The 25423-nt window shown below is 37.4% G+C and overlaps 1 protein-coding gene across 3 annotated transcripts in view; it reads right to left on the bottom strand.

Moving 5' to 3' along the window:
* Positions 1-25423, bottom strand: part of LOC120523630 (probable ubiquitin carboxyl-terminal hydrolase FAF-X) — a 377796-nt gene that overhangs the window by 39229 nt on the left and 313144 nt on the right. For all 3 annotated transcript variants that reach the window (XM_039745106.1, XM_039745107.1, XM_039745108.1), the window contains exons 34-37: positions 23674-23815; positions 18290-19040; positions 2412-2535; positions 2086-2311 (exon numbers count right to left, since the gene is read on the bottom strand). In XM_039745106.1, the coding sequence (XP_039601040.1) occupies positions 2086-2311; positions 2412-2535; positions 18290-19040; positions 23674-23815 (1243 nt within the window). The remainder of the gene's footprint in view (positions 1-2085; positions 2312-2411; positions 2536-18289; positions 19041-23673; positions 23816-25423) is intronic.

The following is a 25423-nucleotide window of genomic DNA, read 5'->3' as shown; positions in this document are numbered from 1 at the left end:
CATTTTTGAACCTCTTTACGACGTTCTACTTTGTCTTCTACTCTTTGTCTTTTATTTCCGACCACGCTTGGAGCTGAGAGTGCAGGAACTGTGTCTGACAATAGCATTCAGACAAATGAGAAGTGATTGGATTGTGGGTGTGGTTGTAAATGTTTTAGAGGAGTGTGGGACTTGTCAAAATCTCTTGGCAAGAAGTCCCGTCTCGTGGGACCTGAAATTATCTCTCGCAGGAGTTGAAATTATTTCCGAGAAAGTCTCGTCCCTGGATTTCCTTTTATAATAGATAGAAATAAATAAATAAACAAATGATCTATGTACATGGCTTTGCTAACAATGGCCTGTATTTTGGGGTGTAGGAGAATCCCTATGCTTCAATTATTTTAACAGTTGCTTGAACTCAGGGTTATAAGGATACTTATCCAAGTTTCATTCCTAGTTACGGAACACTTAAAATTTGTTCCAGTGAAAAAAGACAGCTTGAGATTCTCTCATTTTCGGTGGTAATGTTTCATTTCACTAGTGTCAGAGGTGCCAGGGGCGACGCCCCGGTCAGGACGCCATGAAGGACAGGAAGAGGTCGTGCGCCCGCCTTGGATCACGTGGGGGCCGCCATCCTGGTTGCTTTGGGGGCCATGGGCACAGAGCTTTGAAGCTCCACCCTTTAGGGGCCCGTGGTCGCCGCCAGGGGGTGCCCCCATGCCTTTGGATCCTTGGACCTCAGCACTTCCGCCACACCAGGAAATGCTGGGGGGGAAGAAGAGCAGGGACACCCGGAGTGCTTCCGGGGATGCAGCCGGCACATTCCATCACACAGGGGTGTGTCGGCGGGTGATTGCCGGAACCCACCTGGAGCACATCCGGGTGATAATAAAAGGGGCCGCCTCCCTTCATTCGAGGAAAGAGTCGGGAGTGGAGTGGACTGAGCTGGAGAAGAGAGAAGGAGGCGGTCTGAAGAGAAAGGCATTGTGTGGCCAGGATTTTGGGGGTTTTATGGTGCACTTTAAGACTGTAAATAAACGTGTTTGTGTGTAACATGAACGTGTCTGCCTGTCTGTGTCTGGGCCAGTCTCCACACTAGTTACAAAATAATTTCAGGAGACACCATTCTTGATATGCAATGTACAATGTTTTTGTTCCAGAAAATCCCTCATGAAGAATGAATTAAACTGATCATAATAAAAGCCCTACAATGTCTTCTATCTCACACACTGTTATGCACCGACTGTCCATCATGATTCACTTTTGGAGGAAACATTTCTTTATATCAACCATGTCAAAGTCGGGCCACACCCTTGGTTGTAAATATGATATGCACTACAGAATTCCTTCCCACATACTGACTAGGCAAAAGTTCATGACGGAAGATATATTTTTCTTTAATGAAAGAAATTTAATCACTGCATAGCATGCTACTTAATTTGTGTTTTATGGCATCCATGTTCACTTGGCTATGAGACAAGGCCATCTGCAAAATCAAAACCATACATTACTTTAACCCTAAGGCTCTAAGCTTTGAGAACACCCCTTGCATTAACATACACAACAAAAATAAAGATAAGCATACTTTAAAATTACACTACTTAATAAGTTCTTAAACATAACCATTGATAATTATGATTTTTCTTTATATTTTGCTATACATAAAAACATTAGGCATTGAAATAAAAATACAAATGTCAAATAACTGTGAAGCTCAGTCACATATTTTACTTAAATTGAGGAATGTTAATTATTAAATGTATTCTAAATCTTGTACAATATGCACATTTACTATATACTACTTTGATATCTTAATAAAACTATGTGTCATTATGAATTGTATCTGTTCTGAAAACTATCAAATTGACTTTTGAATTGTTAACAAAATATTAAAATTTAAATATTTTTAATATGCCACACAGTCAAATGTTCCTAAAAGAATCATGTAGACTACTGTCGTAGTTTTCACGATAGCAGTGCTTTAATATTTCATATAAAGAGCAGGATACATAGAGCTGAACAGTTCTCAGTTTATTTTAGGTTATTTTCATTTATGACAGAAGAAAATTACACAGTAAATCACCTATATTAAAGCCTTTAACCTACCTGAGTAGATGGCCCTGGTGAGCCAAATGGTGAAGAACACGGGCCATCTTGTAATGAAAAATGTGCAATAAATACAATAAGTTTAGAAAATGCTCCTCTTACTTCAGCACTAGGGCATTCAAGAAGGTATTCAGAAAAGCGGTTTTGATAAGCAAAGAGGACATTGTGTGCAAACCAATAGCGTACATTCTTACTGTGACGAAGCAAGATGCACAAAGCATCATACCTGAAAGTAGTGAAACAAAAATAAATAGTATTTAAAAGCTGCATTGTTAACTTTGAATAACCACTGGAAAATAATTATGAAATAAAGTGGAGAATACTACCAATCACTGGCAGGGCCACGGACAATTTTCTTGGTATGAAATCCTGTACTAAACAGGAATCTAGCAGCAAGTTGAATACTAATCATAGCTATTTCTTCTGCTTCAGGCAAAAGATTATCTTGTCCTATTGAAAAACACAAACAAAACATCACAATAAGCATACAATTTATTTTATGTATGTATGTGTGTGTGTGTTTGTGTGTATATATATATATATATATATATATATTTTTATATACATTTCGATGCAAACGGCAGCAAAAACATAAAAACAAGGATACAGACTCACTGAACAAATACAGCCAATTGATCAGTCAATTGATAAATAAAAAAAATTGCACACATATTCTGCAGCTTAACAAGTACATTGGGATATATATACATACATATACACACACACACACACACACACACATATATATATATATATATATATATATATATATATATACACACACACACATATACAAATATATATACACATATATATCTATATATCTATATATATATATATATATCTATATCTATATATATATATATATATATATATATATATATATATATATATATATATATATATATATATAGTAATCCCTCCTCGATCGCGGGGGTTGCGTTCCAGACCCCCCCAATAGGTGAAAATCCGCGGAGCAGAAACCATATGTTTGTATGGTTATTTTTATATATTTTAAGCCCTTATAAACTCTCCCACCCTGTTAACATTATTAGAGCCCTCTAGCCATGAAATAACACCCTTTAGTCAAAAGTTTAAACTGTGCTCCATGACAAAACAGAGATGACAGTTATTTCTCACAATTAAAAGAATGCAAACATATCTTCTCTTCAAACGAGCGCCGTCAGGAGCAGAGAATGTCAGAGAGATAGAGAGCGTGACAGAAAAACAAACAATCAAAAAATCAATACGTGCTGTTGGGCTTTTAAGTATAAGCACCGATAAAGCAGCCGCAAAGAAGGGAGCAATGTGAAGGTAGTCTTTCAGCATTTTTTAGAGTAGCCTCCGTATCTTCTAAACAAACAGCCTCGGTGCAAACAGCCCCTCTGCTTACACCCCCTCCGTCAGGAGCAGAGAACGTCAGAGAGAGAGCGAGATTAAAGCAAACAATCAAAAAATCAATACGTGCTTTTGGGCCACCGCGATAAAGCGGCATTTCTTAGAGTAGCGTCCATATCTTCTAAACAAACAATATATATATATTGTCACGTTTGGGTCACAGATTTGCACAGAGACACAGGAGGTCGTAGAAACAAGAAGGATTTTTATTCAAACACTGCAAACACATGAGCTTAAATGTGCTCCATGACAAGTCAGAGATGACAGTTCCGCTAGGAGCGGAGAGAGATAAAAGCAAACAATCAATTCCAAAACTGACAGGCGCTGTGCAAGGCTTATAAGTCGTCAGAGTACCGCGCGAGGCTTGTATTACGCGTTATAATGCAAGGATAAGGAACAATGTGAGGGTGGTAGTCAGTGTTTCAGGGTTTGTGGTTTTCCCAGGGGAGTCTGTATCTATTTAGGGTGCGATTAACCCTCCGGCTCACACCCTCCCCCTCAGCTTTATTCACATTCATGCACTCCAAATGCACTCGCGTCTGTTTGCAAGATAAAATCTTTTGTGAAATCCGGGTTCCTTAGAACTGGGTAAGAAGACAATGCTTTTTTTAAATCGTTGAAAGAACGTTCGCAATTTTCTGTCCACGAGATAGGTCGGTTTTTCTGCCTCTAGTAAGTTCTGTAAGAGGAGCAGCTCTATGTGCAAAATTTGGAATGAATTTTCTGTAGTAACCAGCGAGCTCAGAAAAGCGTACTTGTTTCTGTGTCTCAGGTCTCGGGTAAACAAGCATTTCTTCTATTTTCCTTAACTGTGGCCTAAGTAAACCCTTGCCCATAGAATAGCCTAAGTAATGAGTCTCGGACATGCCTAGTTTACATTTCTTAGGGTTAGCAGTAAGGCCAGCCTGTCTCAAGCTTTCAAGAACGGCTTGAAGCCGCTCTAAGTGTGTTTTCCAATCATTGCTAAAAATCACACATCGTCAAGGTATGCCCCCGAATATTCAGAATGAGGACGTAGGATCTGATCCATCATACGCTGAAAAGTTAGAGGTGCCCGTGAAGACCAAACGGGAGTCTTGTAAATTCATAGAGTCCGTCAGGAGTCGCAAATGCCGTTTTCTCACAACTGCTAGCCTCTAAAGGCACCTGCCAATAGCCTTTCGTGAGATCTAGCGTGGAGATATAGCTCGCCTGACCCAGTTTTTCCAACAGTTCATCGACACGGGGCATGGGATAAGCATCGAATTTAGAGACCTTATTCAAGCGTCTGAAATCGATACAGAACCGAACCAAACCATCTTGCTTTGGGACTAATACGACTGGGCTGCACCAGTCACTTTACTTTCACGAATTACACCCAGTGTCAGCATCTTTTTACCTCTTGCGCACAATATTTCACGCTTCCGGTATCCGAGCGGCCGCATCTGTCTGCGAACATCAGGTGCAGTGGTAATTTTATGTTTTGTAATGTTAGTCTTGCCTGGTAAATCTGAAAAGACATCAGTGTTCCGTTCTATCAAAGATAACAGTTCTGTCTTTTGCGTGTCAGTAAGATCGTTACCAATGGTAACATCGGTCTGAGAAACAGCAGCCAAGGAAGTGTTAACCTCTTGTCGGTCGTGCCATTCCTTCAAGAGGTTAATGTGTAAAATCTGGAATGGTTTGCGCCGGCCTGGTATTCTAACCTTGTAATTTACCGGACTCAAACGCTCCTCAATAATGGCGGGGCCCTGCCATTTAGCTAAGAATTTGTGTGGATCCGAGGGAACCAGTACCAAAACACGATCGCCAGGTTTGAACTCACGGAGCTTGCTGCGCCTATCGTAAAGACGCTTCTGAGTTTCCTGTTCTCGTTGTTGGTGTTCCACAGCAATAGAGGAAAGCATAGAAATTCTGTCTTGCAACGAAATTAGTCGATCTGCAAAGCTTGACCTTGCTGCTCTCTGTTTCCTATCCATTCCTCACATACCACATCCAGGATGCCTCTGCGCCTGCCGAATAACAACTCGAAGGGACTCAAGCCAGTGGGCGCCTGTGGTGATTCTCGCACGCGCACAAAAAAAAGGTAGGACAGTGTTCCATGTTGTGGGATCATTATGAGCAACTCGCCTGATCATCTGTTTCAATGTTTTGTTAAATCGCTCGGTTAAACCATTCGTTTGAGGATGGTAAACAGTAGTACTCAATTTCTTAATAGCAAAGCTGTCACACAATTGTTTCATCACGCGAGAAGTGAAAGGTGTGCCTTGATCAGTTAAGATTTCTCTAGGGATACCAATACGAGTAAAAGTTTCACATAGTGCTTTGGCTACAGCCGAAGAGTTGGCCTTTTCAGCGCAATCATTTCTGGATATCGTGTCGCATAATCAACCAACACCAGCAAATATTGGTACCCATCCTTAGTCTTAGGTAAAGGTCCCACAATATCTAATCCCACACGCTGAAAGGGAACTTCCAATATGGGCATAGGACAAAGGGGAGCCGAGGAGGCTTATAAGCAGAGAGATCTGGCAGTCTGGACATGAAGTACAAAATCGTTCAACATCTTTTCCCATATTAAGCCAATAAAATCGTTTTGATAACCGGTCTCTAGTTTTGTCGGCACCGAGGTGCCCCCCCCAAGATGTGTGAATGTGCCAGATGCAAAACAGTTTTCCTATGTGCTTCAGGTACCACCAGTTGTTCAATAAATTCCCCCTCCAAATGATCTGAGATCACTCTGAAAAGGCAACCGTCCTTTTCTATAAAGTGTGGGGTTTTCACACCCGAATTACGCTCTTGGTAATAAGAGTCATTAGCAGGGCAAGCCTGTTTAAATGCATATTCTAATGAGCTATCAGTATGCTGCAAACGCACAAAATCTGATTGTTCGTTAACGCTCGGTTTGTGTTCGGAGGCGTTTGCAATCTGGGAAGATGTAGAAGGACCAGCCCATTCTGTATATTCTGTATGTATAGCCCATACATACATACATACATACATACATACATACATACATACATATATATATATATATATATATATATATATATATATATATATATATATATATACTGTATATGTATATATATATATATATGTATATGTATATATATATATGTTATTTATATTTATATAGAGAAATGTTTTATTTTGTATTACAAAAGAAGGTGTAGAAGGACTGAAAACAATATAATTTAACTCTTTTAATGTAAAAACATAGATAAGGAAAATAATTTTGATAGAAACAACATCTTTATCCAGCAAACAGCCTTTGGCCTAAGAAGACAGAAAAGTAAAATTTAACCCTTTGATGCGAGGAAACTGTCTATTAAGATGCATCAAGCCTTTCATTTGTCAATGCTTATTCAAAGAGTTTCTCTCAAAACCTCAGGATTCAAACTGTATCTACATGAAATGTGATTTTTTTTTGTCAGAGGAGTTTTGGATCAGGTTGGATAGTGCAGCAATACACAGTACTGGGCCATGAAGATAAGATTTTCTCTGATTACCCATCAGCTCAAAAAAATTGGCATTAAGTGTGATTGTTGAAATACAACTAGACACATGTCTATATTGAAAGTCTTATTTATGATAAGATCACCCTTATTTTTTTCCAAGAAGTCACACTTGTTTTTTTTTTTTTTCTTGTATGCAGTCTGAGGTTTTATTTTAATTATAAAAAAGCAAATACTGCGATTTCTTTTCATATGTTTGTATCCTCTTTTACTACTAGGACCCATTCTAAAACTGCTGTCTTGACCTTCAGATTCCTGCCTTGTTTCATGTTACTTAGTCTCACCAAATATCCCACAAAAATGTTTCTCTTCTAATTAAATCTACCTAACAAAAGTCTAGGATTATCACAATACTGAAAACTCTCAAGTTCAATACTACCACAGACTGAGGGTACAGGGCCAAGGGACACATGCAAAACAAAAGATAAAAGAACTGAGATTGTCACGTTTAAAAATCAAAACAGCACTGTAGTCTTCTGTAAACACTAACAATAGTTTTAAAGCTTCACACTAAAATAATACTGTCGCTAAGACAGTGCATTTGCTTTAAATTACAAGTCAGTAAAATGTAAGTGGTAGCTAAAAACAGTGCTTTCCAAATGAAAACTACATGCAATGGAACCTGTAACTTAAGAATGCAGACTACAGGAGGTAACAGCAGAAGCAGCAGCTGTGGTGTATTCTTCTGATGGAGCATATGTTAAATCAAAAGGAGAAATGATGGCAAAGATATGCAGGCACAAAGAAACAATCAATCAAAAGGGGCACTGAATTCCATGGGATGATTTAATTTGAATACTGCAAATTTTCACTTGGACTGCTAGTATAAACACCTTAAATGTATCACTTCAGTGTGCTTTTCTGTTAATACAAGATACAAGTATCAAAAATGCACAATTCTTAATAACACAGTAAACATGGCAAGAATCTTCTTCATAAAGGCTTTTGCTGCAATAGAGAAATATAGTATTCTAGTATTTCAGAGAACATTAAGGTGCCTAAATGAGTCAAGTCCTAGCTCATTGCAGACTGAGAAACAGTTACATCATCCTTGTGAGTGGAACAGAAAGTGCAGAGATCTTAAAGTGTTCTGAAGTGCAAGAGTTAATTATAAGATAAATTGTTTGGTTCCTTCTAAAGAGCCATTTGGTAATTTTTAAAGTTTATTTTCCCCTTTAGAAGGGTTTTTTGCTTTTTTTCCCTCCCTAAGTAAACAGGGGAAGCGTTTGTAAGTTCCTTATTATCTTCATTTATTTAATTACTTATTTTTATTTGTTATCTGTATTGAAACTAGCGTTGGCGAGGTACAGCAGAAAGCAGTACCTGACACTGGAGACAAGTAAATAACCGAAATTGTAGCAACAAATATGTAAAATTACCAGCTATTCCTTAAAATTGGGAAAAATGTCAAGGCATACTTTATAAAGAATAGCTAGATATGAACTCTTGCAGTTAATCGTGAATGCTAATAGAAAACCATGGCCACATGCATCCTTAAGTAAGAAAGGATTAATTTTAAGTACAGGTAGGTGTCCAAGTTGAAATCAGAAGAGAGAAGGGCTCCATGGTGCATAGGCAGGCAACTAGCGTTAAGGCACCAATTAGGCACAAGCGGCTGTAGAAACAAACAATGAGAAATTAATTAGCAGCAGATATTCAGTGAGTTTTTCATAGTAATAAGGAAGTGTGTAAAATATTTTATCGTAGTATACAGTTCTCAGAGGTCAGGAAAGTACAGCAATTAAGAGGGTGACAGCATAAGAGTTCATTAATACAATGGAATACAAATGGTGGGATTGGAGAGCTTTTAAGTAAGGAATAAAAGTGGTAAAAAGTTAGAAGAACTGACAGAGAAAAGTAACGTTCACACAAAGAAACAGCTGGCAGTCGAGAGGGAGAATATTAGTGGCCAGAAGGAGTTACAATAACTGTAGCAGGTCCTTATTTTTTTTTTTTTTTTAGTTTTACCATTTAAGTAAAAACATTAAATTTTAGTACAAAAAAAAAAAAAGTTTAGTAAGAGTTGAGTAGTAATCAAAAGTCAAATTTTAATGATGAGACCAGTGCATGCAAGTCCTGTTGGATGTTGGACATTTTGGAGGATGGTTTGGACAAATCAGTCTTCCCTGAGGGCTATGTATGCAGGTGATGCCAACTGATTCAGCACATCAAGCTCAGGGTTGCTGAACTGGAGGAGGAGTTGGCTGGACTGCATTGTAATGGAGAACTAGTGGACATGGCCCAGGTATCTTTAAAAGCAATAGTGTACACCATCTTAAAGTGGCACGAGAGGAGACTCCAGATCAGATAGTTAGAGATAGGTGGGTCACAATCAAAAGGCGCAAGGTTAAAGGGTGCACAATGTCCAGGGGCATCAATCCCAGAATAGGAAGTATCAAACCATTTTCAGATCTTTATTGAGCTGGATGCTGTCTCTGAAAATTATGGGGTGGCAGGCAGGCATGAGGAGCCCCAACAGGTTATCCCAGAAAGAGAGTGATAGTAGGGGACTCTATCATTAATGGGATTGAAGCGCAAGTTTGCTGTAGAGAGAAGAGTCTTGAGTGGTGTGTTACCTTCCAGGTACACAGAAACCTCCCTAAAAGGGTTGATAGGCGCATGACCAGAGCGAGGGTTGGATCCAGTTGTCATTGTCTATAAATGACATACATAAAAAACATTTTACGCATAATGCAGGACAGGTACATATATAAATTTGGAATTAGGAAATAAAAAAAAAAATCAGGATTAATAAAGAGTTAAAAAAAAAAAGATGCAAAGGGAAAAAAAACAGCTGCATAAGACTAATAACTCCAAAGTGAATCGTAGGGTATATGAGAACATGTTTTACTGACAAGCTGGAATTCTATGAGGGAGCAACACAAGTACAGGAAGTATTTAATAAGGTGTCACATGAGAGGATATTAATGGTATTGTGTGTAAATGAGTGCAATATTGGCTCAGACATAGGAAGCAGAAGGTTATGACGCAAGGAACCCAATCAGAACTGGATGATGTTAAGAGTGGTGTCTCATAGGGGTCAATACTAGGGCCACTGCTATTTTTGATATACACTGTATAATATAAATAATTTGGGTAGGAATATAAATAACAAGGGGGTTAGGTTTGCAGATGATAACTGAGAATCTAATCATTACAAATGGACTTAGACAGCATACAGGCTTGAACAGATTTATGTTAAATGAAGTTTACTGTAAGTAAATATAAAGTACTACACTTAAGAAAAGGAATTATGAGTCATAGTGAACTATACACTATCAACTACCAGACAGTGTTCAGAAGCCATTAAGGTCAACTTAATGTTAGGGTATACAGTACAATGTATGTACAGTTTACAAGTCCAAGGAGGTTATGTTCAAGCTTTATAATGGTTTATTAACACATTGGTTAGACCTTGTCTGGAATACTGTTTGAAGTTTTGATCTCCAAGATACAAAAAGGACATAGCGGCACTAGAAAAAGTCGAGAGAAGAGTGACTAAACTGATTCCAGGACTGCAGAGGATAAAATATGAGGACAGAATACAACAGTGGAATCTTTTAGGTTTAAGGAAAAGAAGATTAAGAGGAGACATGATTGAAGTGTTAAAATTATGAAGGTAATTATTACAGTGGATTGAGACTGTTACTTTAAAGTGAGTTCATCAAGAACATGGGGACAGAGACTTGATAAAGATAAATTCTGCACAGATATTAGGAAGTTTTTCTTTACACAGAGAACCACATGGAATAAGTTACCAAATAGTGTGGTAGGCAGTAGGACTTTTAAGGACGTTCAAAACTAGATTTAGTTATTTTGAAAGAATGAAGGGTATAAAACTGGCCTGTTCTCATCTAGATTGTTCTAATGTTATAAAATAGGTGTTTAAAAACCAAGGTATAACTTCAAATATATAACTCAGATTTGTTACTACAGTGCAGGCAGGTATAGTTCTCAAATTTATTAACAATTCAATTTCATCTATTCATTGGCTGAGCATGCTCCATTTTCAACAAAATGTACAGCATAAAAGAAAGGGTGTAGTGATTAAAACTTTAAGAAAAACATATGCTACTTCATAGCATTGGTATACATTTTTCATGTATTAATACTTTTTATGAAGGTTATGTTAGGAAGGGCATCCGGTGTAAAATTTTGCCAAATCCATATGTGGACAGATGATCCACTGTGGCAACCTCTAACGAGAGCAGCCGAAAGAAGAAGAAGATTTTAAGATAAAATTTTAAGATAAGAGAACTGCTGTGAGCTTGAGCCCTGCCTGGGATTTGTTCCTGCCTTGCACTCTATGCTTGTTGGGATTGGCTCCAGAAGACCTGTGTGACCATGTGTTAGGATATAGCAGGTTGGAAAATGACTGACTGATGACTATTTAATTAACACTAGAGTTACCAAAGCCTACGAAAAAACTTGTAATCCCGGCCCACCTATCTGTCAGTTTCTTCTGTGTTGTAAATATGTCCATCAGCACAAGCTGCAAGCAGCCTGCTATCCCATTCCCACCAATAAGCCAAGGCTCAAGAGTCGCAAAAATGATTCTCAGTGCTCAAGTGGTTTATCTGGGAGTGAGGCACCTAGAATTATAGAGGGCAAATAATATATTGGCATTTGGAATACATGCATTTCATGTGTGCTCCATGTCTACAACGATCTATATAAACACATCGCTAAAACAGAAATTTTTCCATTAATACATTTCATGCGTGTTCCGGGTCTACAATGATCTATTATAAACACATCGCTAAAACAGAAACGTTTTTCATGTTTTTGTAATAATTGACAAAATGTAGACATGAAGTATATAATGTGTGAAGACTGAAGTCCAAATATCAAATAGACACTTTCACAAAAGGTACAAGTATAACAAAACACATGCGCTTTTATTCAAGAATATAACCGAAGAAAAAGAAGTTGCCTCAAGGTAAGTCAATGACAGGCCTGCTTGGGTGGCGCAGCGGTAAGAACTGCTGACTCTTAATCAAGAAGTCACTGGCTGCCTCCCAAATTTACCATTTAAAGTAGTGAGCTGCTCTTATCTATACTAATAAAAGGCAAAGCCCTCACTCACTCACTGACTGACTCACTGACTCATCACTAATTCTCCAACTTCCTGTGTAGGTAGAAGGCTGAAATTTGGCAGGCTCATTCCTTACAGCTTACTTACAAAAGTTGGGCAGGTTTCATTTCGAAATTCTACGCGTAATGGTCATAACTGGAACCTATTTTTTTGTCCATATACTATAATAGATTTCCGCTCGATGCCCCCTCCCACGTAATTTAGTGCCTGCCCATATAAGGCCGTCCGTCAGCGGCAATTAAATAGAAACGCTGCCGCAAAATATTCATGGGTGAAGGACTGTGCTTATGCAGAGGAAGATGAGATGGTCAGGGTGGTGTTTGGCACAAACTCAGCGAAACTGCGAGAGAAACTTAGCTAACATTAAATACAGCCGTGGGGTGGAAAAAGTCAATGTCACGCTAAAGGAAGACAGTGTAAAAAAAAACCCTGTGCATGCAGTGTGTCACATCTCAGATAAAGAGGAAGACGAGTTGTTTAATGATGCATTAAGAAACAACTACACGCCATGGCGCAGTGGTAGAGGCTTCGCCTCTAGCGCCAATATCTGAGGTTCGATTCCCGAGAGGGGGTGCACCAAGTATGTACACACGCTTCCAGATTTATTTTACCCTCGCATCCCCTTGGTTTGAGACGTATGACAAAATATGCGGTTAATGCAGAAAGACAGATCACCAATTAAAGCTTTATGATTAATGAATACTTTATTCGCCATCAATGATTGTTTTGGTAAAGCCACACTCAAGCGGGCTCGATGAGTCAGTGTGCGATCACATTTGAAAAAATATATCTTTTCAAGTTCTATTTAGTCGACATAAATATTTTTGGTTGGAATGTAAGGCAAATTTACTCTTTACATTTGTATGGTGAAGAAAAATTTATGCAATGATGCCTACATTTAACTTGCATTCCTAGCAAAGAGATTTCTGTCGACTAAATAAAAATTCCTTCTGTTTAAAATTTAAATAGAACTTCAACAGATCATAATAGTTCATAATATCCACGCAGACTTGCACGTAAGAGCGGGAGTCATCCGTTTTAACAAACAGCGTATTGCACTGATATGCAATAGCCTGCCCATTTAATTATTTAGGAATGGATAAATAAATTAAGATTTTGTACAAATAATGTTTTTCATTTTTCTTCCTTTCTTCCTTGATGGATTCTGGCACCCCCAGCAATAGTTGCTCACAGTACCGCCGCTCCCTATACGCAGAGTACACAGTCTATGTAGGGCACCAACTCCCAAGGGGGCACCATCCCAGCTGCTCAAAAATTGTTTTTATATATTATAATAATAAATTAATATTAATAATATACATATACAAATAAACAAAAATATAAACATATATATTGCATTTTACGGTGAACGCAGAGTAGGCTAAGCACATGTGATGATGCGCACAGCGCGCCCTCACCTCTGTTACGGCTGCCTATTTGGCCAAAAATGATAATAATTGAACAATATGCCTGGTCCTGGAAAGAGATAAACAGTCCGGCGCCGAGAGACGAAAGTAAAAAAAAGCCCAAGATGAAGCCCGTGCATCACTTTCAGGTACGTTTATCATCCTATGAAACTTTATTTTATTCTGTCGACGTTGATAATGTGTTTTAATGTCGGTAATAATTTCACGACTAACGCATCTTTCTTAATATGACTACAAGCAGATCAAAATAAACAAAATGACTTAAAATGCATTATATTAAAACATAGAGGCAATTAAGATTATTGATTAATAATGACCATATAGTGTCATTAAGTAGGTGTTTTTTTTATTATTTTATTTTTACTTCCGTATTATTTGGTGGAGGGGGCACAAAAGTAAATTTCTGCTTAGGGCACCCATTTGGCCAGCAGCGGCCCTGGTTGCTCGCACCCCAAAGAGCGTATATATATATACTAGCAAAATACCAGCCAGAGGAGAAGTAGTGTGTTAAAGAAGCAATGAAAAGAAAAGGAAACATTTTGAAAATAACGTAACCTGATTGTCAATGTAATTGTTTTGTCACTGTTGTGAGTGATGAGTGTTGTTGTCATATATATATATATATATATATATATATATATATATATATATATATATACACACATATATACATACATACACACACATATATACACACAAATACATATATATATATATACATATATACACACATATATAAACATATATATACATATACATACATATCTACATATATACACACACAGCTATTTCAGATCAGTGCAATACGCTGTTTGTTAAAACGGTTGACTCCCGCTCTTACGTGCAATAACAAATCAAATCATTCAGTTGTCTTTGCTCAAATGTCATTTTAGAGCTGGACGCCTGGCATCTTTTTTTGGCCACAGGTTCGTTTCTGTTTGCTGTGAGGCGACTCCTGTGTGCTGTTTTGTTAGTCTTTATCAATGAGAAGAGCTTCTCACACAGATATGTGCTACCAAACATGCACAAGGTTCGAGCCGCATGTAGACGGACTTTTTTTGTTCATCAAAGTCACCAAAGCGCCGTGCAAACTCAGTGCGCAGTGCGCTCAGTTTATCAGCAAAGTGCATATTTGGGAACACCGTAGTGACGACTTGGTTTAACAGTACTTGGCAACAGGGAAAGTGGGGCAAGGTGAACTGGTGCATTTGTGTCTCCCATAAAAGCAGCTTCACTTGAAATCACTTTGTGATTCTGCACGGGTTAAAACGTCCGCTGAAGTGTCAGATTCTTATTTAATTATGTTGTTTTCTGTATCTTCTGAATTGCATTCAGGTTACCCTGATGCAAGGCAGCTGAAGCGCTGCATTATGGGATCTGTAGTTTATTGTGTTACCAGCGCTTCATATACCCGGGCTTTAATAACAATACAGTATATAAAATGATCTCGCGCGGATATAATTACACGCCGGGCGGATGTGGCCCGCCGTTGAGTTTGACACATATGGACTAAATAGAACTTGAAAAGATATGTTTTTCAAATGTGATCGCGCAATTCAGATAGAGTTGACGCAAGACTACAGCCTGCATGCCTCAATGAGTCATCCTCCCCTCGCTCTTACTTTTTTACCGTTCATCTAATGAATACACTGAGTATGGCTTTACCAAAACAATCATTGATGGCGAATAAAGTATCCATTATTCGAGTATGTAGAGCGGGATATATATATATACATATATATATATACCCGCGTATCGCAGCGGAGAAGTAGTGTGTTAAAAAAGGTAGAAAAAGAAAAGGGAACATTTTAAAAATAACGTAACATGACTGTCAATATACAGTATTTGTTTTGTGAGTGTTACTGAGTGTTGCTGTCATCAAGGATTTGATTATCATTATTTCTTTCAATCAGGTTCGTATTTGTAGGATGTGTTGTGTTCAAGTTACATTCCGTGTTTGTCAATCGTTGTAAAGATGACAGGTTTCATTCATCGATTCGTTTCTTACTGCATCAATAAACAGCTCGTCTTCTTCTTCTTTATCTGAGACCTGACACACTGCATGCACGGGTTTTTTTTACACTGTCTTCCTTTAGCGGGACATTGACTTTTTCCACCGTGTGCTTTGTTTCCGCAGTAGCTGGATTTATGAATATGCTTATCAGGCGCTTCATATTTTTGCTGCCTTTTCAATTGTGTAATTCGGTTTTGTTCAGCTCTTTGGAACTGTTGCCTTTTATCTGTGCACTGCGTCAGTTCACGTGAGCCACTCGGTGTACATGCATCGAAGGTTCCCAGCTGTGCTGGTGCAATCTCGTGCTATGTCCATGGCTGTATTTAATGTTACCTTAGTCCTGGCACTTAAAACTTTCTCTCGCAGTTTCGCTGAGTTTGTGTCAAACACCACCCTGACCATCTCATCTTCCTCTCCATAAGCACAGTCCTTCACCCGTGAATATTTACCCGTGGCAGTTTGCTATTGGATTGCCGCTGACGGACGGCCTTATATGGGCAGGCACTAAATTACAAACGCCAGCGCAGCCTGTCTATGAACTTAATTTAAAGTGTAGGTTTACATCGTGCTTTGTTTCAGTAGCAGAACTCATGAATATGGTTGTATATGTCACTCGCCGCTTCTTATTGTTTCGCTGCCTTCTCAATTATATAATGCATGTTTTCTTAAGCGCTTTTTTGAGCTCTTCCTGGTTTTCTATGTACTGCGTGATTACGTGGGAGGCGTGATGATGTCACACGAAACTCCGCCACGGCGTTGAAGCTCATCTCCATTACAGAAAATGGAGAAAACTGCTTCCAGTTATGACCATTACGCGTAGAATTTCGATATAAAACCTGCCCAACTTTTGTAAGGAAGCTGTAAGGAATGAACCTGCCAAATTTCAGCCTTCCACCCACACGGGAAGTTGGAGAATTAGTGATGAGTCAGTGAGTGAGTGAGTGAGTGAGGGCTTTGCCTTTTATTAGTATATATATATATATATATATATATATATATATATATATATATATATATATATATATAGTTGTTAATATTATACAATAAAAACATACATTTGATTTGCATCTTTAACAGCCGGTGAAAATTTATAGTACTTGTAAAAGTTAAGAGTTTTTTTTTTCAGTTTTATTCTCTCAGTCACATTCACGCTCCCAAAACCCAACCAACCCCCACCTAACACCCCCGATCTGATGATAAAGACGTGGTTTAACAAACTTGTTTTGTTATACCACCTCTTTATCTGAAAACAGTGTCAGATCTTGTGTGTGAATGAGACTGGGAAAACTGTGGATGTGGGTGTGAGTGGTGTGTGTGACTGGGAATGATTGTGGATGTGATATATATATATATGACAGCAACACTCATCACTCACAACAGTGACAAAACAATTACATTGACAGTCATGTTACATTATTTTCAAAATGTTTCCTTTTCTTTTTCATTACTTCTTTGACACACTACTTCTCCGCTGCGAAGCGCAGGTATTTTGCTAGTACCAAAATAAAATTTACTTAATGTTTCACTGCTAAGAAGCACAAAAGCTCTCTTGCAACTAATACATCATCAGAAATTCATTAACTGCCAAAACACACAATTAGCAGGACAGGAAAACAGTATATACTTCACTGCTAAATACAAATCTGCAAACATTGAATTTGTGTCAGTTAGCGTGGCTTTTGAAGGTAAACTTATGATCATTAACAAAGCCCATAAGTGAAAGCACACATAATTATTTCAGTGGTGCATTGAAGAATATAATGCTGTATTACTTAATAAAGAGTACAGGTAACAAAAGCCCAAGTCATTTTCTAATTCTGGCTTTGTATACAGGCAAAAGTAATAAAGTGTTATCACTCGTGCAAAAAACAAAGGCTGTTTAACGGGAGTTCGGAAATAACTGATTAATGTAAAACTGAGAAGTTTTCTTTAAATCTTTAAAGAAGAGACAAATTTGGAAAATTAAAGCATTATCAGTTTCTGACATTGAAATGTGAATTGACTTGACTCTTCTGTGAATTATTATTATCAAGAACAATTTTTTTAACCAGCTAATGATGCAAATATGAAATCTTACAACACCAAATGTTACAAACTTAGCAGAGTGGGTTCACTGACAAACCAAGGTTTAATAGCATTTTGTTACCAAAAAAGCTTTGAAGAATTTAGGTGGAAATATCCTTAATATACGTTGGAATTCATAAATTCAAAAGTACACACATAACAATGTGTGATTTTTTATGTTGAATGTCAATTTTAAGCAGTATTTCAATTACCGGACAAAAAGAAAGAATAAACACATACCCACATCTGCCACACATTTAAGTTGATGCCCTGTATTGTGTTTGATATTTAAGAATGCCAATACTTATTTACTTAAATGATAGGTAAGTACTTTACAGATACACATTAGTATTTAAAAGTTTTTGTCACTGTTAGTATTTACTGTATATATTTATATTGTATTACAGAAAAAGTCACGGTGTCATTCACTTTAATAAAGGAAGCACTTAAATAAAAAGTCACTGAATGGGATTTATTCTTTTGCTGTGGTGTTTAAAGGTATTGAGCATTGTAGGTTGATGTTACCTGTACCTCTGCGAATTAATTTGTTTTCCTATACTATTACACAATACTATAACATGCCCAACTAAGAGGAAAATAATATAAAAAAAACTAATTTTAATAATATATAAAATTTTATCAAGAATTCAGATATTAAAAAATAAAGGAAAAAAGTGCATGTTATTAATTACATGAAAGGAGTACCAACCTGGAGGTGGGCTTAAATAGACACTGTTACAGGTCAGAAGTTTCTTTATGAACTGGAAATATTCCAGGCTGTACTGCATGCGATTATGCATAAACTGCACATTCTGCTTTCGTACACTTCGCTCTATGGCAGATGGCATCTTAATCTGGTGGGGTTTTGTTGTTATAGTCAGTTCAGCAATGTACTTAAGAAGTTCGTTGTCTTTATCTAGAGTGTCCATGCGCTCATAAAAAAGTATGTATGCATTCCACCACCTTTTCTGTCGTCTGTAAGACATGCGTTTCATCATGTGGTCAAAAACTTCTCCCATGTACTCTCCACCAAAGCACTGATTTTTCATTTCTTCCTCATCATCCATCTTGCATTCTGTCACATCTCCATCATCAAACTTGTACCACCGGTTTTTTTCACCATCTCCACCATTTCTTTGAATTATGTATGAATAATAGTGTCCTCCACTAGCCTGTCCACTATGTACAAGAACACCAACAAGTCTGTATTTAGTGCTCCTTGGCTGCTCATTTTCAGAGGGCTCATTCTGAATGATCTGATTTTCAGGATTTACATCATCCCCCTCCAGCTTTGCAACTCCAGCCACAGTATAAGGTTCCATGTCCAATTCCCGTGGAAATTCAAAATAATCATTGAATTTGATTGCACATTCCCTTTCCCAGTCATAATCAAACCGCTTCAACTGTATGGCAAGAACTGGAGGTAACTTTTTAATAAGAAGGCGTTTCACTGTGTCCACCTAAAAAATAAATGCATATTACAAATCAACATAATAGGAAAGTTAATCCTAACTTAAATTCAACGTCAAGACTAAAAATCTTAAGATTATTTCAGCATTATGAAGGCACAATGGACTTACTCACTTACTCTGCCAAACAAAGTGAAATTCATTTGCTTATTTGTAAACACAGTAGTTAAAATCTTAAGCTACTGCTTTAATTAAGAGATTAAAAGTAGCCCAAGCCCTGAACATGTCACAAAAAGCCAAGTCAAAATAAAATGAAAACTGCAGTACGGATAAAATCCTAAAACCATAATAAAGATGTCCTTGCACTTTAACAAGAAGAAGTATTTCTACATTAAGGTTTAGTGAGACAACTCACCACATGTTGTGCTAAATATGGAATAAGTTCCCTTTGTCATTTAACTTGTAATCGAAAAGGTAATGCTTTCCCAATTCAGGCAGTTCAAAACCAATATAAAGTGTTAAAAAAGTAAGAACACCCCACGAAATGTTTCCTTTTTTTCAACATATGTGGAGATATCAAGATTTGATATTTATTTAAACTTCATCTATAAATAGGGGGTACAAACAAACAATATGCAACACTTACATTTTGTACTCCATTGTATAATTTAAATAAACAAAATAAACATTAACCACTACCCCAAAAATTACAATTGGATGCTCTGATCACTTGCACCTAAACATACTATTAGATCAACAAAAGAATGGCGAAAGAGATGGAGGGTTCTTTAATGGCCAAGTCAAAGCCCAGATATGAGTCCCATCGAAATGCTGTGTGTTATTTGAAGCAAGCTGTGCATGCAAGACACTCCTCAAACACAACTCAACTGAAAGAATTCTGCAAGGAAGAGTGGGAAATAACATTATCCCACTATATGTCAGACAGAGACAGGTAGACATTTACAGGAAGGGCCTCTTTGAGTTTTTTTCCCCTACCAAAAGTGGCAATACCAGCTTGTACAGCTAAGGTCGTCTTATATTTTCACAGAGGGAAATGACATATCTTGTTTATTTTTTTGTTTAACAAATTATTGCAAAGTCATATTTAATTTTTTTTCTGCAACTACATCACCTTTAGCTAAAGACCATTTAACTTTTTTAGGGCTTAATTTTTTTTCTTTTCTCCCAGGCTGAATATTCTTCTAAAAAACTTGGTTTTCTAAAAGGCCCACAAAGCAATAGTTTCTCACATAAATAAAAATAAAATGTTTGTTGCCTCCACGTGGTGGCTGGCTGCTGCAGCGTAGGGGCTGTGTGTGGGTAGTCAGCAGCAAGCAGCTGCCAGGCCATTTTCTGAAAAGCACACAAAGCAATGTTTTCTCAGATAAATCAACATAAAACGTCTCTTGCCGTGTGCAGTATCTTGTCGCCATGTGTTAACAGGCCTCTGGCTGCAGCAGCAGTGCCGAAACCGCTGGGGACTGATCCGCTAATGCCGGTACCTCACTTTTATTTTAGATCTTAATCTCCACATCACTTGCACCACAATCGGAGTCTGATTAAGTCAGAATTCAATTCAAAATAATGAAAATTATGCAAAATGTTATCCACTGAGAAATTTTGCTTTGCACATTTGTTTTTCTCTCTTGCCAGATGTCAATGCCATTCTAGACAATGCTTACTCTATGATACTCACACACGGATTAGATTTTTATTGTAAAGCACTTTGGCCATAGCATTCCTATGTTGTTTTAAATGTGCTATATAAATAAATTGACATTGACATGTCAAGTCAACAAGTCTAACAGTCCTCCTAGTAAAGCGAGTCTACCTATAACGCGAGGTTGAATTTTGTCAACGTTTACATCTCAACCATGGATGTTCTCCATAACCTGTTGATCTTGACAAAAGTCGACATCCACCCTAAATGAAGATCTCATTTTGATGGTCCACATGTTAAAAAAAAGAAAACATTTTTTTTTACTTTTTCACAACTGTATTTTCCTGAACAGCGGGATGTTTTAAGGCACTCTGTGTTAATAAAGTTTAAACATATATTGCAATATTTTGTCAGATGGAATCACAATGATCTGATGTTATTCAATACTAGTTGTCAACATTCTTTTGTCTGTTGTTTTATTTTTTGTGTCATAAAAGGTGTGTCAAATTGAACATTTCACTAGCTGAAAAGGGTCAGGTATTATTAGTTAGGTAAGTTAATGTTTATTCTAGAGAAGTCTGCTCAGGGCAAAAATGACACTTTTCACAAGAGTGCTTTAGAGGACACTGATATTAATTGCTTACACAAACAATGAAAGTACATTCACTTTATATATGATACACAACAAATCATGGCAAATAAATAAAAAAATGAATTAACAGGTTAACTGCAAGATTTACTCCGATTAATCCACTAGCATACATGTTTACTGTCCTGATACACAGTACATTATTTTTACTTGCATGTCAACAGCACTAAAAAAACAGGAATTAACAATGAATACAACGACGTGGAATAGTGGGTCTACAGCTAAGCAGCAAGTGGTTGCTTTTTAAATAAATAATTAAATGACTGGCTTGCTCTCCATGGTTGTTCATGCTAGTGTTGGCTGCAGGAGGAAGGTGACTGTGACTAAGATGGAGCGCACCTGCATGTGAGGGTGTGGTCTGTCATGATTGCTTCATTGGTTTTCCTCAGTTCACGATGTTGATGCTGCTCCCTTGTAGGCATACACGAGGGAGCTAGTACGAGATAGGGGTCATTGGAGAAAATAGAAGCAACAGAGAGAAGGTTAAAGACGGGAGAAAAGGAAGTTGGGAATATGAGAGAGCTACTGTAAGAGCGAGTGAATGAGAGAGAGAGAGAAAGAAGGCAGGCAAAACTGGGAGGAAAGCATTTTGGGGTAGCATTCGGCCAGCACTCAGGGGCTGAAGATGGCTACACTAGCTGGGCAATCATGGAGCTGGAGTGACCAGGTGCTCACCCCTGCACAAGCCTGGGAAGAGGCAGCCGGAGGTGGAGCAAGGTGAGGCTCTGATTGGGAGCCATGTGGAGAGCCATGGACCGAAGGGACCCAAGCTCATAGAAGATGGTTGGCTGTGCCTGCTAGAAAATATCTCTCCATGCTGCAAGACCTGATCAGGGTAAGCCGGGGAGACATCAGTTTTAAAGGGAAGCACCGAGGACCGAAACTTTTTAGAAAAGATTCCAACTGTGTTTTATTCTTGATTTAATGGATGTAATTGTTCTAGATTTTAATCTCCAGAGTTCACTTTATACGGATTATTCAATTATTCATTGAAAATCTGGAGCACTGCACTGTTTTTTTTTTATTGTAATAAAAAAGCACCGTAGTCACTTTTTACACCTACCCCTGGCTGATTGTGTATGTCTTCATTTGTCTGGCTCATCTTGGTTATGACTATCGACAATCCAGGACCGAAAGGCTCCCAGGAGGAATAAGCAGCGTGAAGCTGACTTGGACCATCACAAACATATGTTAAATCTAACAAAGTGATTTATTCAGTATAAGAAACACATATTAGGTGCCTCTTACAAATGTCGGAATGACTGACTGTTCAGCAGCCTTTTGACGCAAGGATTTAAACAAAAACCATCTGTCCCTGAATCTATACGTTAAACTTATAATGGTCCTGTATCGTATATCAGAATGGAGTACGGAGGAGTGAGACTGTGCATGATGACAGAGGCCTTAAAAAAAACCTGAATAAAAAGATGCTTCACTGTATTCACCTAAAAAGGTAACAAACGGACATTTAACAAAAAAAGATTATCCTAATTTAAAAACACACCTTTCTAAAGGAGCATGTGTTGTATGTCAAGAACTGAAGTAATATTCTTAGCTAACTCCACCACCCTCTGAAGCCCTCTGTGATCCTGATCTGAACAGTTGCCATGTCAAGACGTTATGCAGACAATGAGGATGGACAACATTATGTACCAATAGAACTGGTAACATAGACTGGTCTATACTCAGCCGTCTCAGAAAGTAAAGATGTTGACACTCCTTCTAGATAACAGCTGGGAACATAAACATCCAGATATGTACAAACCTACTCAACAGGCTTATTGGGACCAATACCTTTCCCTGGCCAGGAGAATCTCTAAGAAGCTACACATGGGCTGGTGACCTACACAGCATACTCATTCACTTCACTTACTAATTAATACAGGGTCAGTTTAAAATTACCATTTAACCTAATAACTATGGCTTTTGTGATTTTGAAGAAAAACCAGAGTACCCAAAGTAAAACCCATGCAGATGCTGGAAGAAAATTCAAACTCCAAACTAAAAGCAACTGGTCCAGAATTCAAAACAGGCCCCTTGCCATTCTATTAGAAGTGCTCTGGCCCTGCCACTGTGTCATATTGAGCAGTATGTGCTAGCATATTGGTAACAGTCACAAAAAGATCTATATGATTAATATAAGCCACTACAGAATATTCTTTTCTGTCCCATACTTTAATTTGTCTTAGCAGAACTAATGCAGCAATTAAAATACCTATAATAAGGATGTGAAACATGGTTAAATGTTGCATAACACAGAAGTGACCAAAGTATTTCTCTATCTTATACATATAAACAGTATATTAATGAAATGTGATTTAAAAAGCTACTATACATAAATTTAAAAACATGCGCTTAAACAAAATTATATGTACCTTCTTGTTGCATTTTTCACAGTGGTAGGCATTGGCACCCTCTAACAAGTCTCCTTTAACATACTGCTCCATGGAGTCCAAGAGGTTTTGGTGGTTCCTTATATCTACATTCAGTGTTGTAAACGACTCCTCACATTCATATCTGAAAATGCGAATAAAAATGCTCATAGTGTTAAAAGAACAAATTATAGAACCTTCCAAAAAAATACACCTTATTTGTATATTATAACTAGCCAAACACAAAGTTCCTTTTGATTTTAAAACTTAGGAAAACATGGTGCCAACAAACTAAACTGGACAAACCAGAAATACTAATCCCAGAAGTCTTAGTAGTGCTAGCTTGCCGTTCTACATGAAAAAACTTTTTAAAATGGCGGTTTCATGCAGAGGAGAAAATATAAGTTTACCACATTACAGAAGTCAATAGGGACAAGTGCTGTACGAAAGTAAATGCAGGTTAAAAAAAAAAAATCCTCACATTACTCATGTTACATTATCCACATGTCTGTTATACAGTCGCTTTCTCAAAACATATGCTTTTTGGCTGAAATATTGTTAAAATAGTTACTTGTACACAGACAAACTAACAAACACGAGTCTTCAGGTTTCATATTTATGTTCACACTCATAATTCGGGAAACAATTAAAATTTTCAATATTTTAGCCAAAAAGCATTTGTTTTGCCTGTTTTGAGCAAGTGATGAGATAACAGACGTGTGGATTGTGCCACACAATTTGTTTTAATTTTTTTTTTTTTTTTAAAAAACATTTTCCCACAGACGTTTTTCACATTTGTCCTGTTATAGCACTGGTCACTATTGACTTCTGTTATGTCACAAAATTCTCTCTCTCTAATTTGAATGAAAATATCAGATTCAAACTTTTTCATGGCCACTACAGCAAAGTACATGGGGTAGGAAGCATATGAAAAGTATCATTTTCAAACTTTCCAATTGAAGGAGATAATTTTTTCATCTTAGGACTTGGTGACAATATGATAATTATTAAATACTCTAAACTCCTCAATTATAATTTTGTGGTGGATTATTTTTCAACCTTTTTTTAATCTGGACAGCTGCATTGTGGATTATTTCCTTCTTTAACAACCCAGTTCTGTTTGTATTATAAAGCTTTTATCCCACCAGCTTAAACCCAGGCCAATGTACATCACCATAATTGTGAAGTCCCACTGTGTAGAGTATTAAAAAGCCTGTTATAGAAGACTCAAAAGATTTAAATTGGAATACATGCAAGTAAATACTATATCGTTATTTGGAACACATGTATTTAATGTGTGTTCCATGTCTACAACAATCTATGTATACACATCGTTAAAACAAACATTTTCATGTTTTAGTAATAATTGACAAAATATAGACATGAAGTGTATAATACGTGAAGTCTTAAGTCCAAATATTAAATAAACACACAAGGTACAAAATATAACAGAACAAGCGTGCTTCTATTCAAGAATATAACTGCAGAAAAAGAACCTGCGTTAGAGTGCGATGCTGACACCCCTTTGATATGACTGCTTCGGTGGCACAACGGTATCAACTGTTGACTGGTAATCAAAACTTTACAGGTTTTATCCTGGATGACCCCGTTTTGAGAAGTCAGCTGTTCTTATTCTTACTATTTTAGAATAAAAACATACATTTGATTTGAGTCTAACAGCTGGTGTTAATTTATGATACTTGTAAGGGTTAGCTGTGTTTTTTTTTTATTCAGTTTTATTCTCAGTCACATA

This window comes from Polypterus senegalus, chromosome 2 (assembly GCF_016835505.1).
Source record: "Polypterus senegalus isolate Bchr_013 chromosome 2, ASM1683550v1, whole genome shotgun sequence".
Classification (NCBI taxonomy): Eukaryota; Metazoa; Chordata; class Cladistia; order Polypteriformes; family Polypteridae; genus Polypterus; species Polypterus senegalus.
Note: the sequence above shows the minus strand (reverse complement) of the source record. Positions and strands in the feature narration are given on the sequence as shown.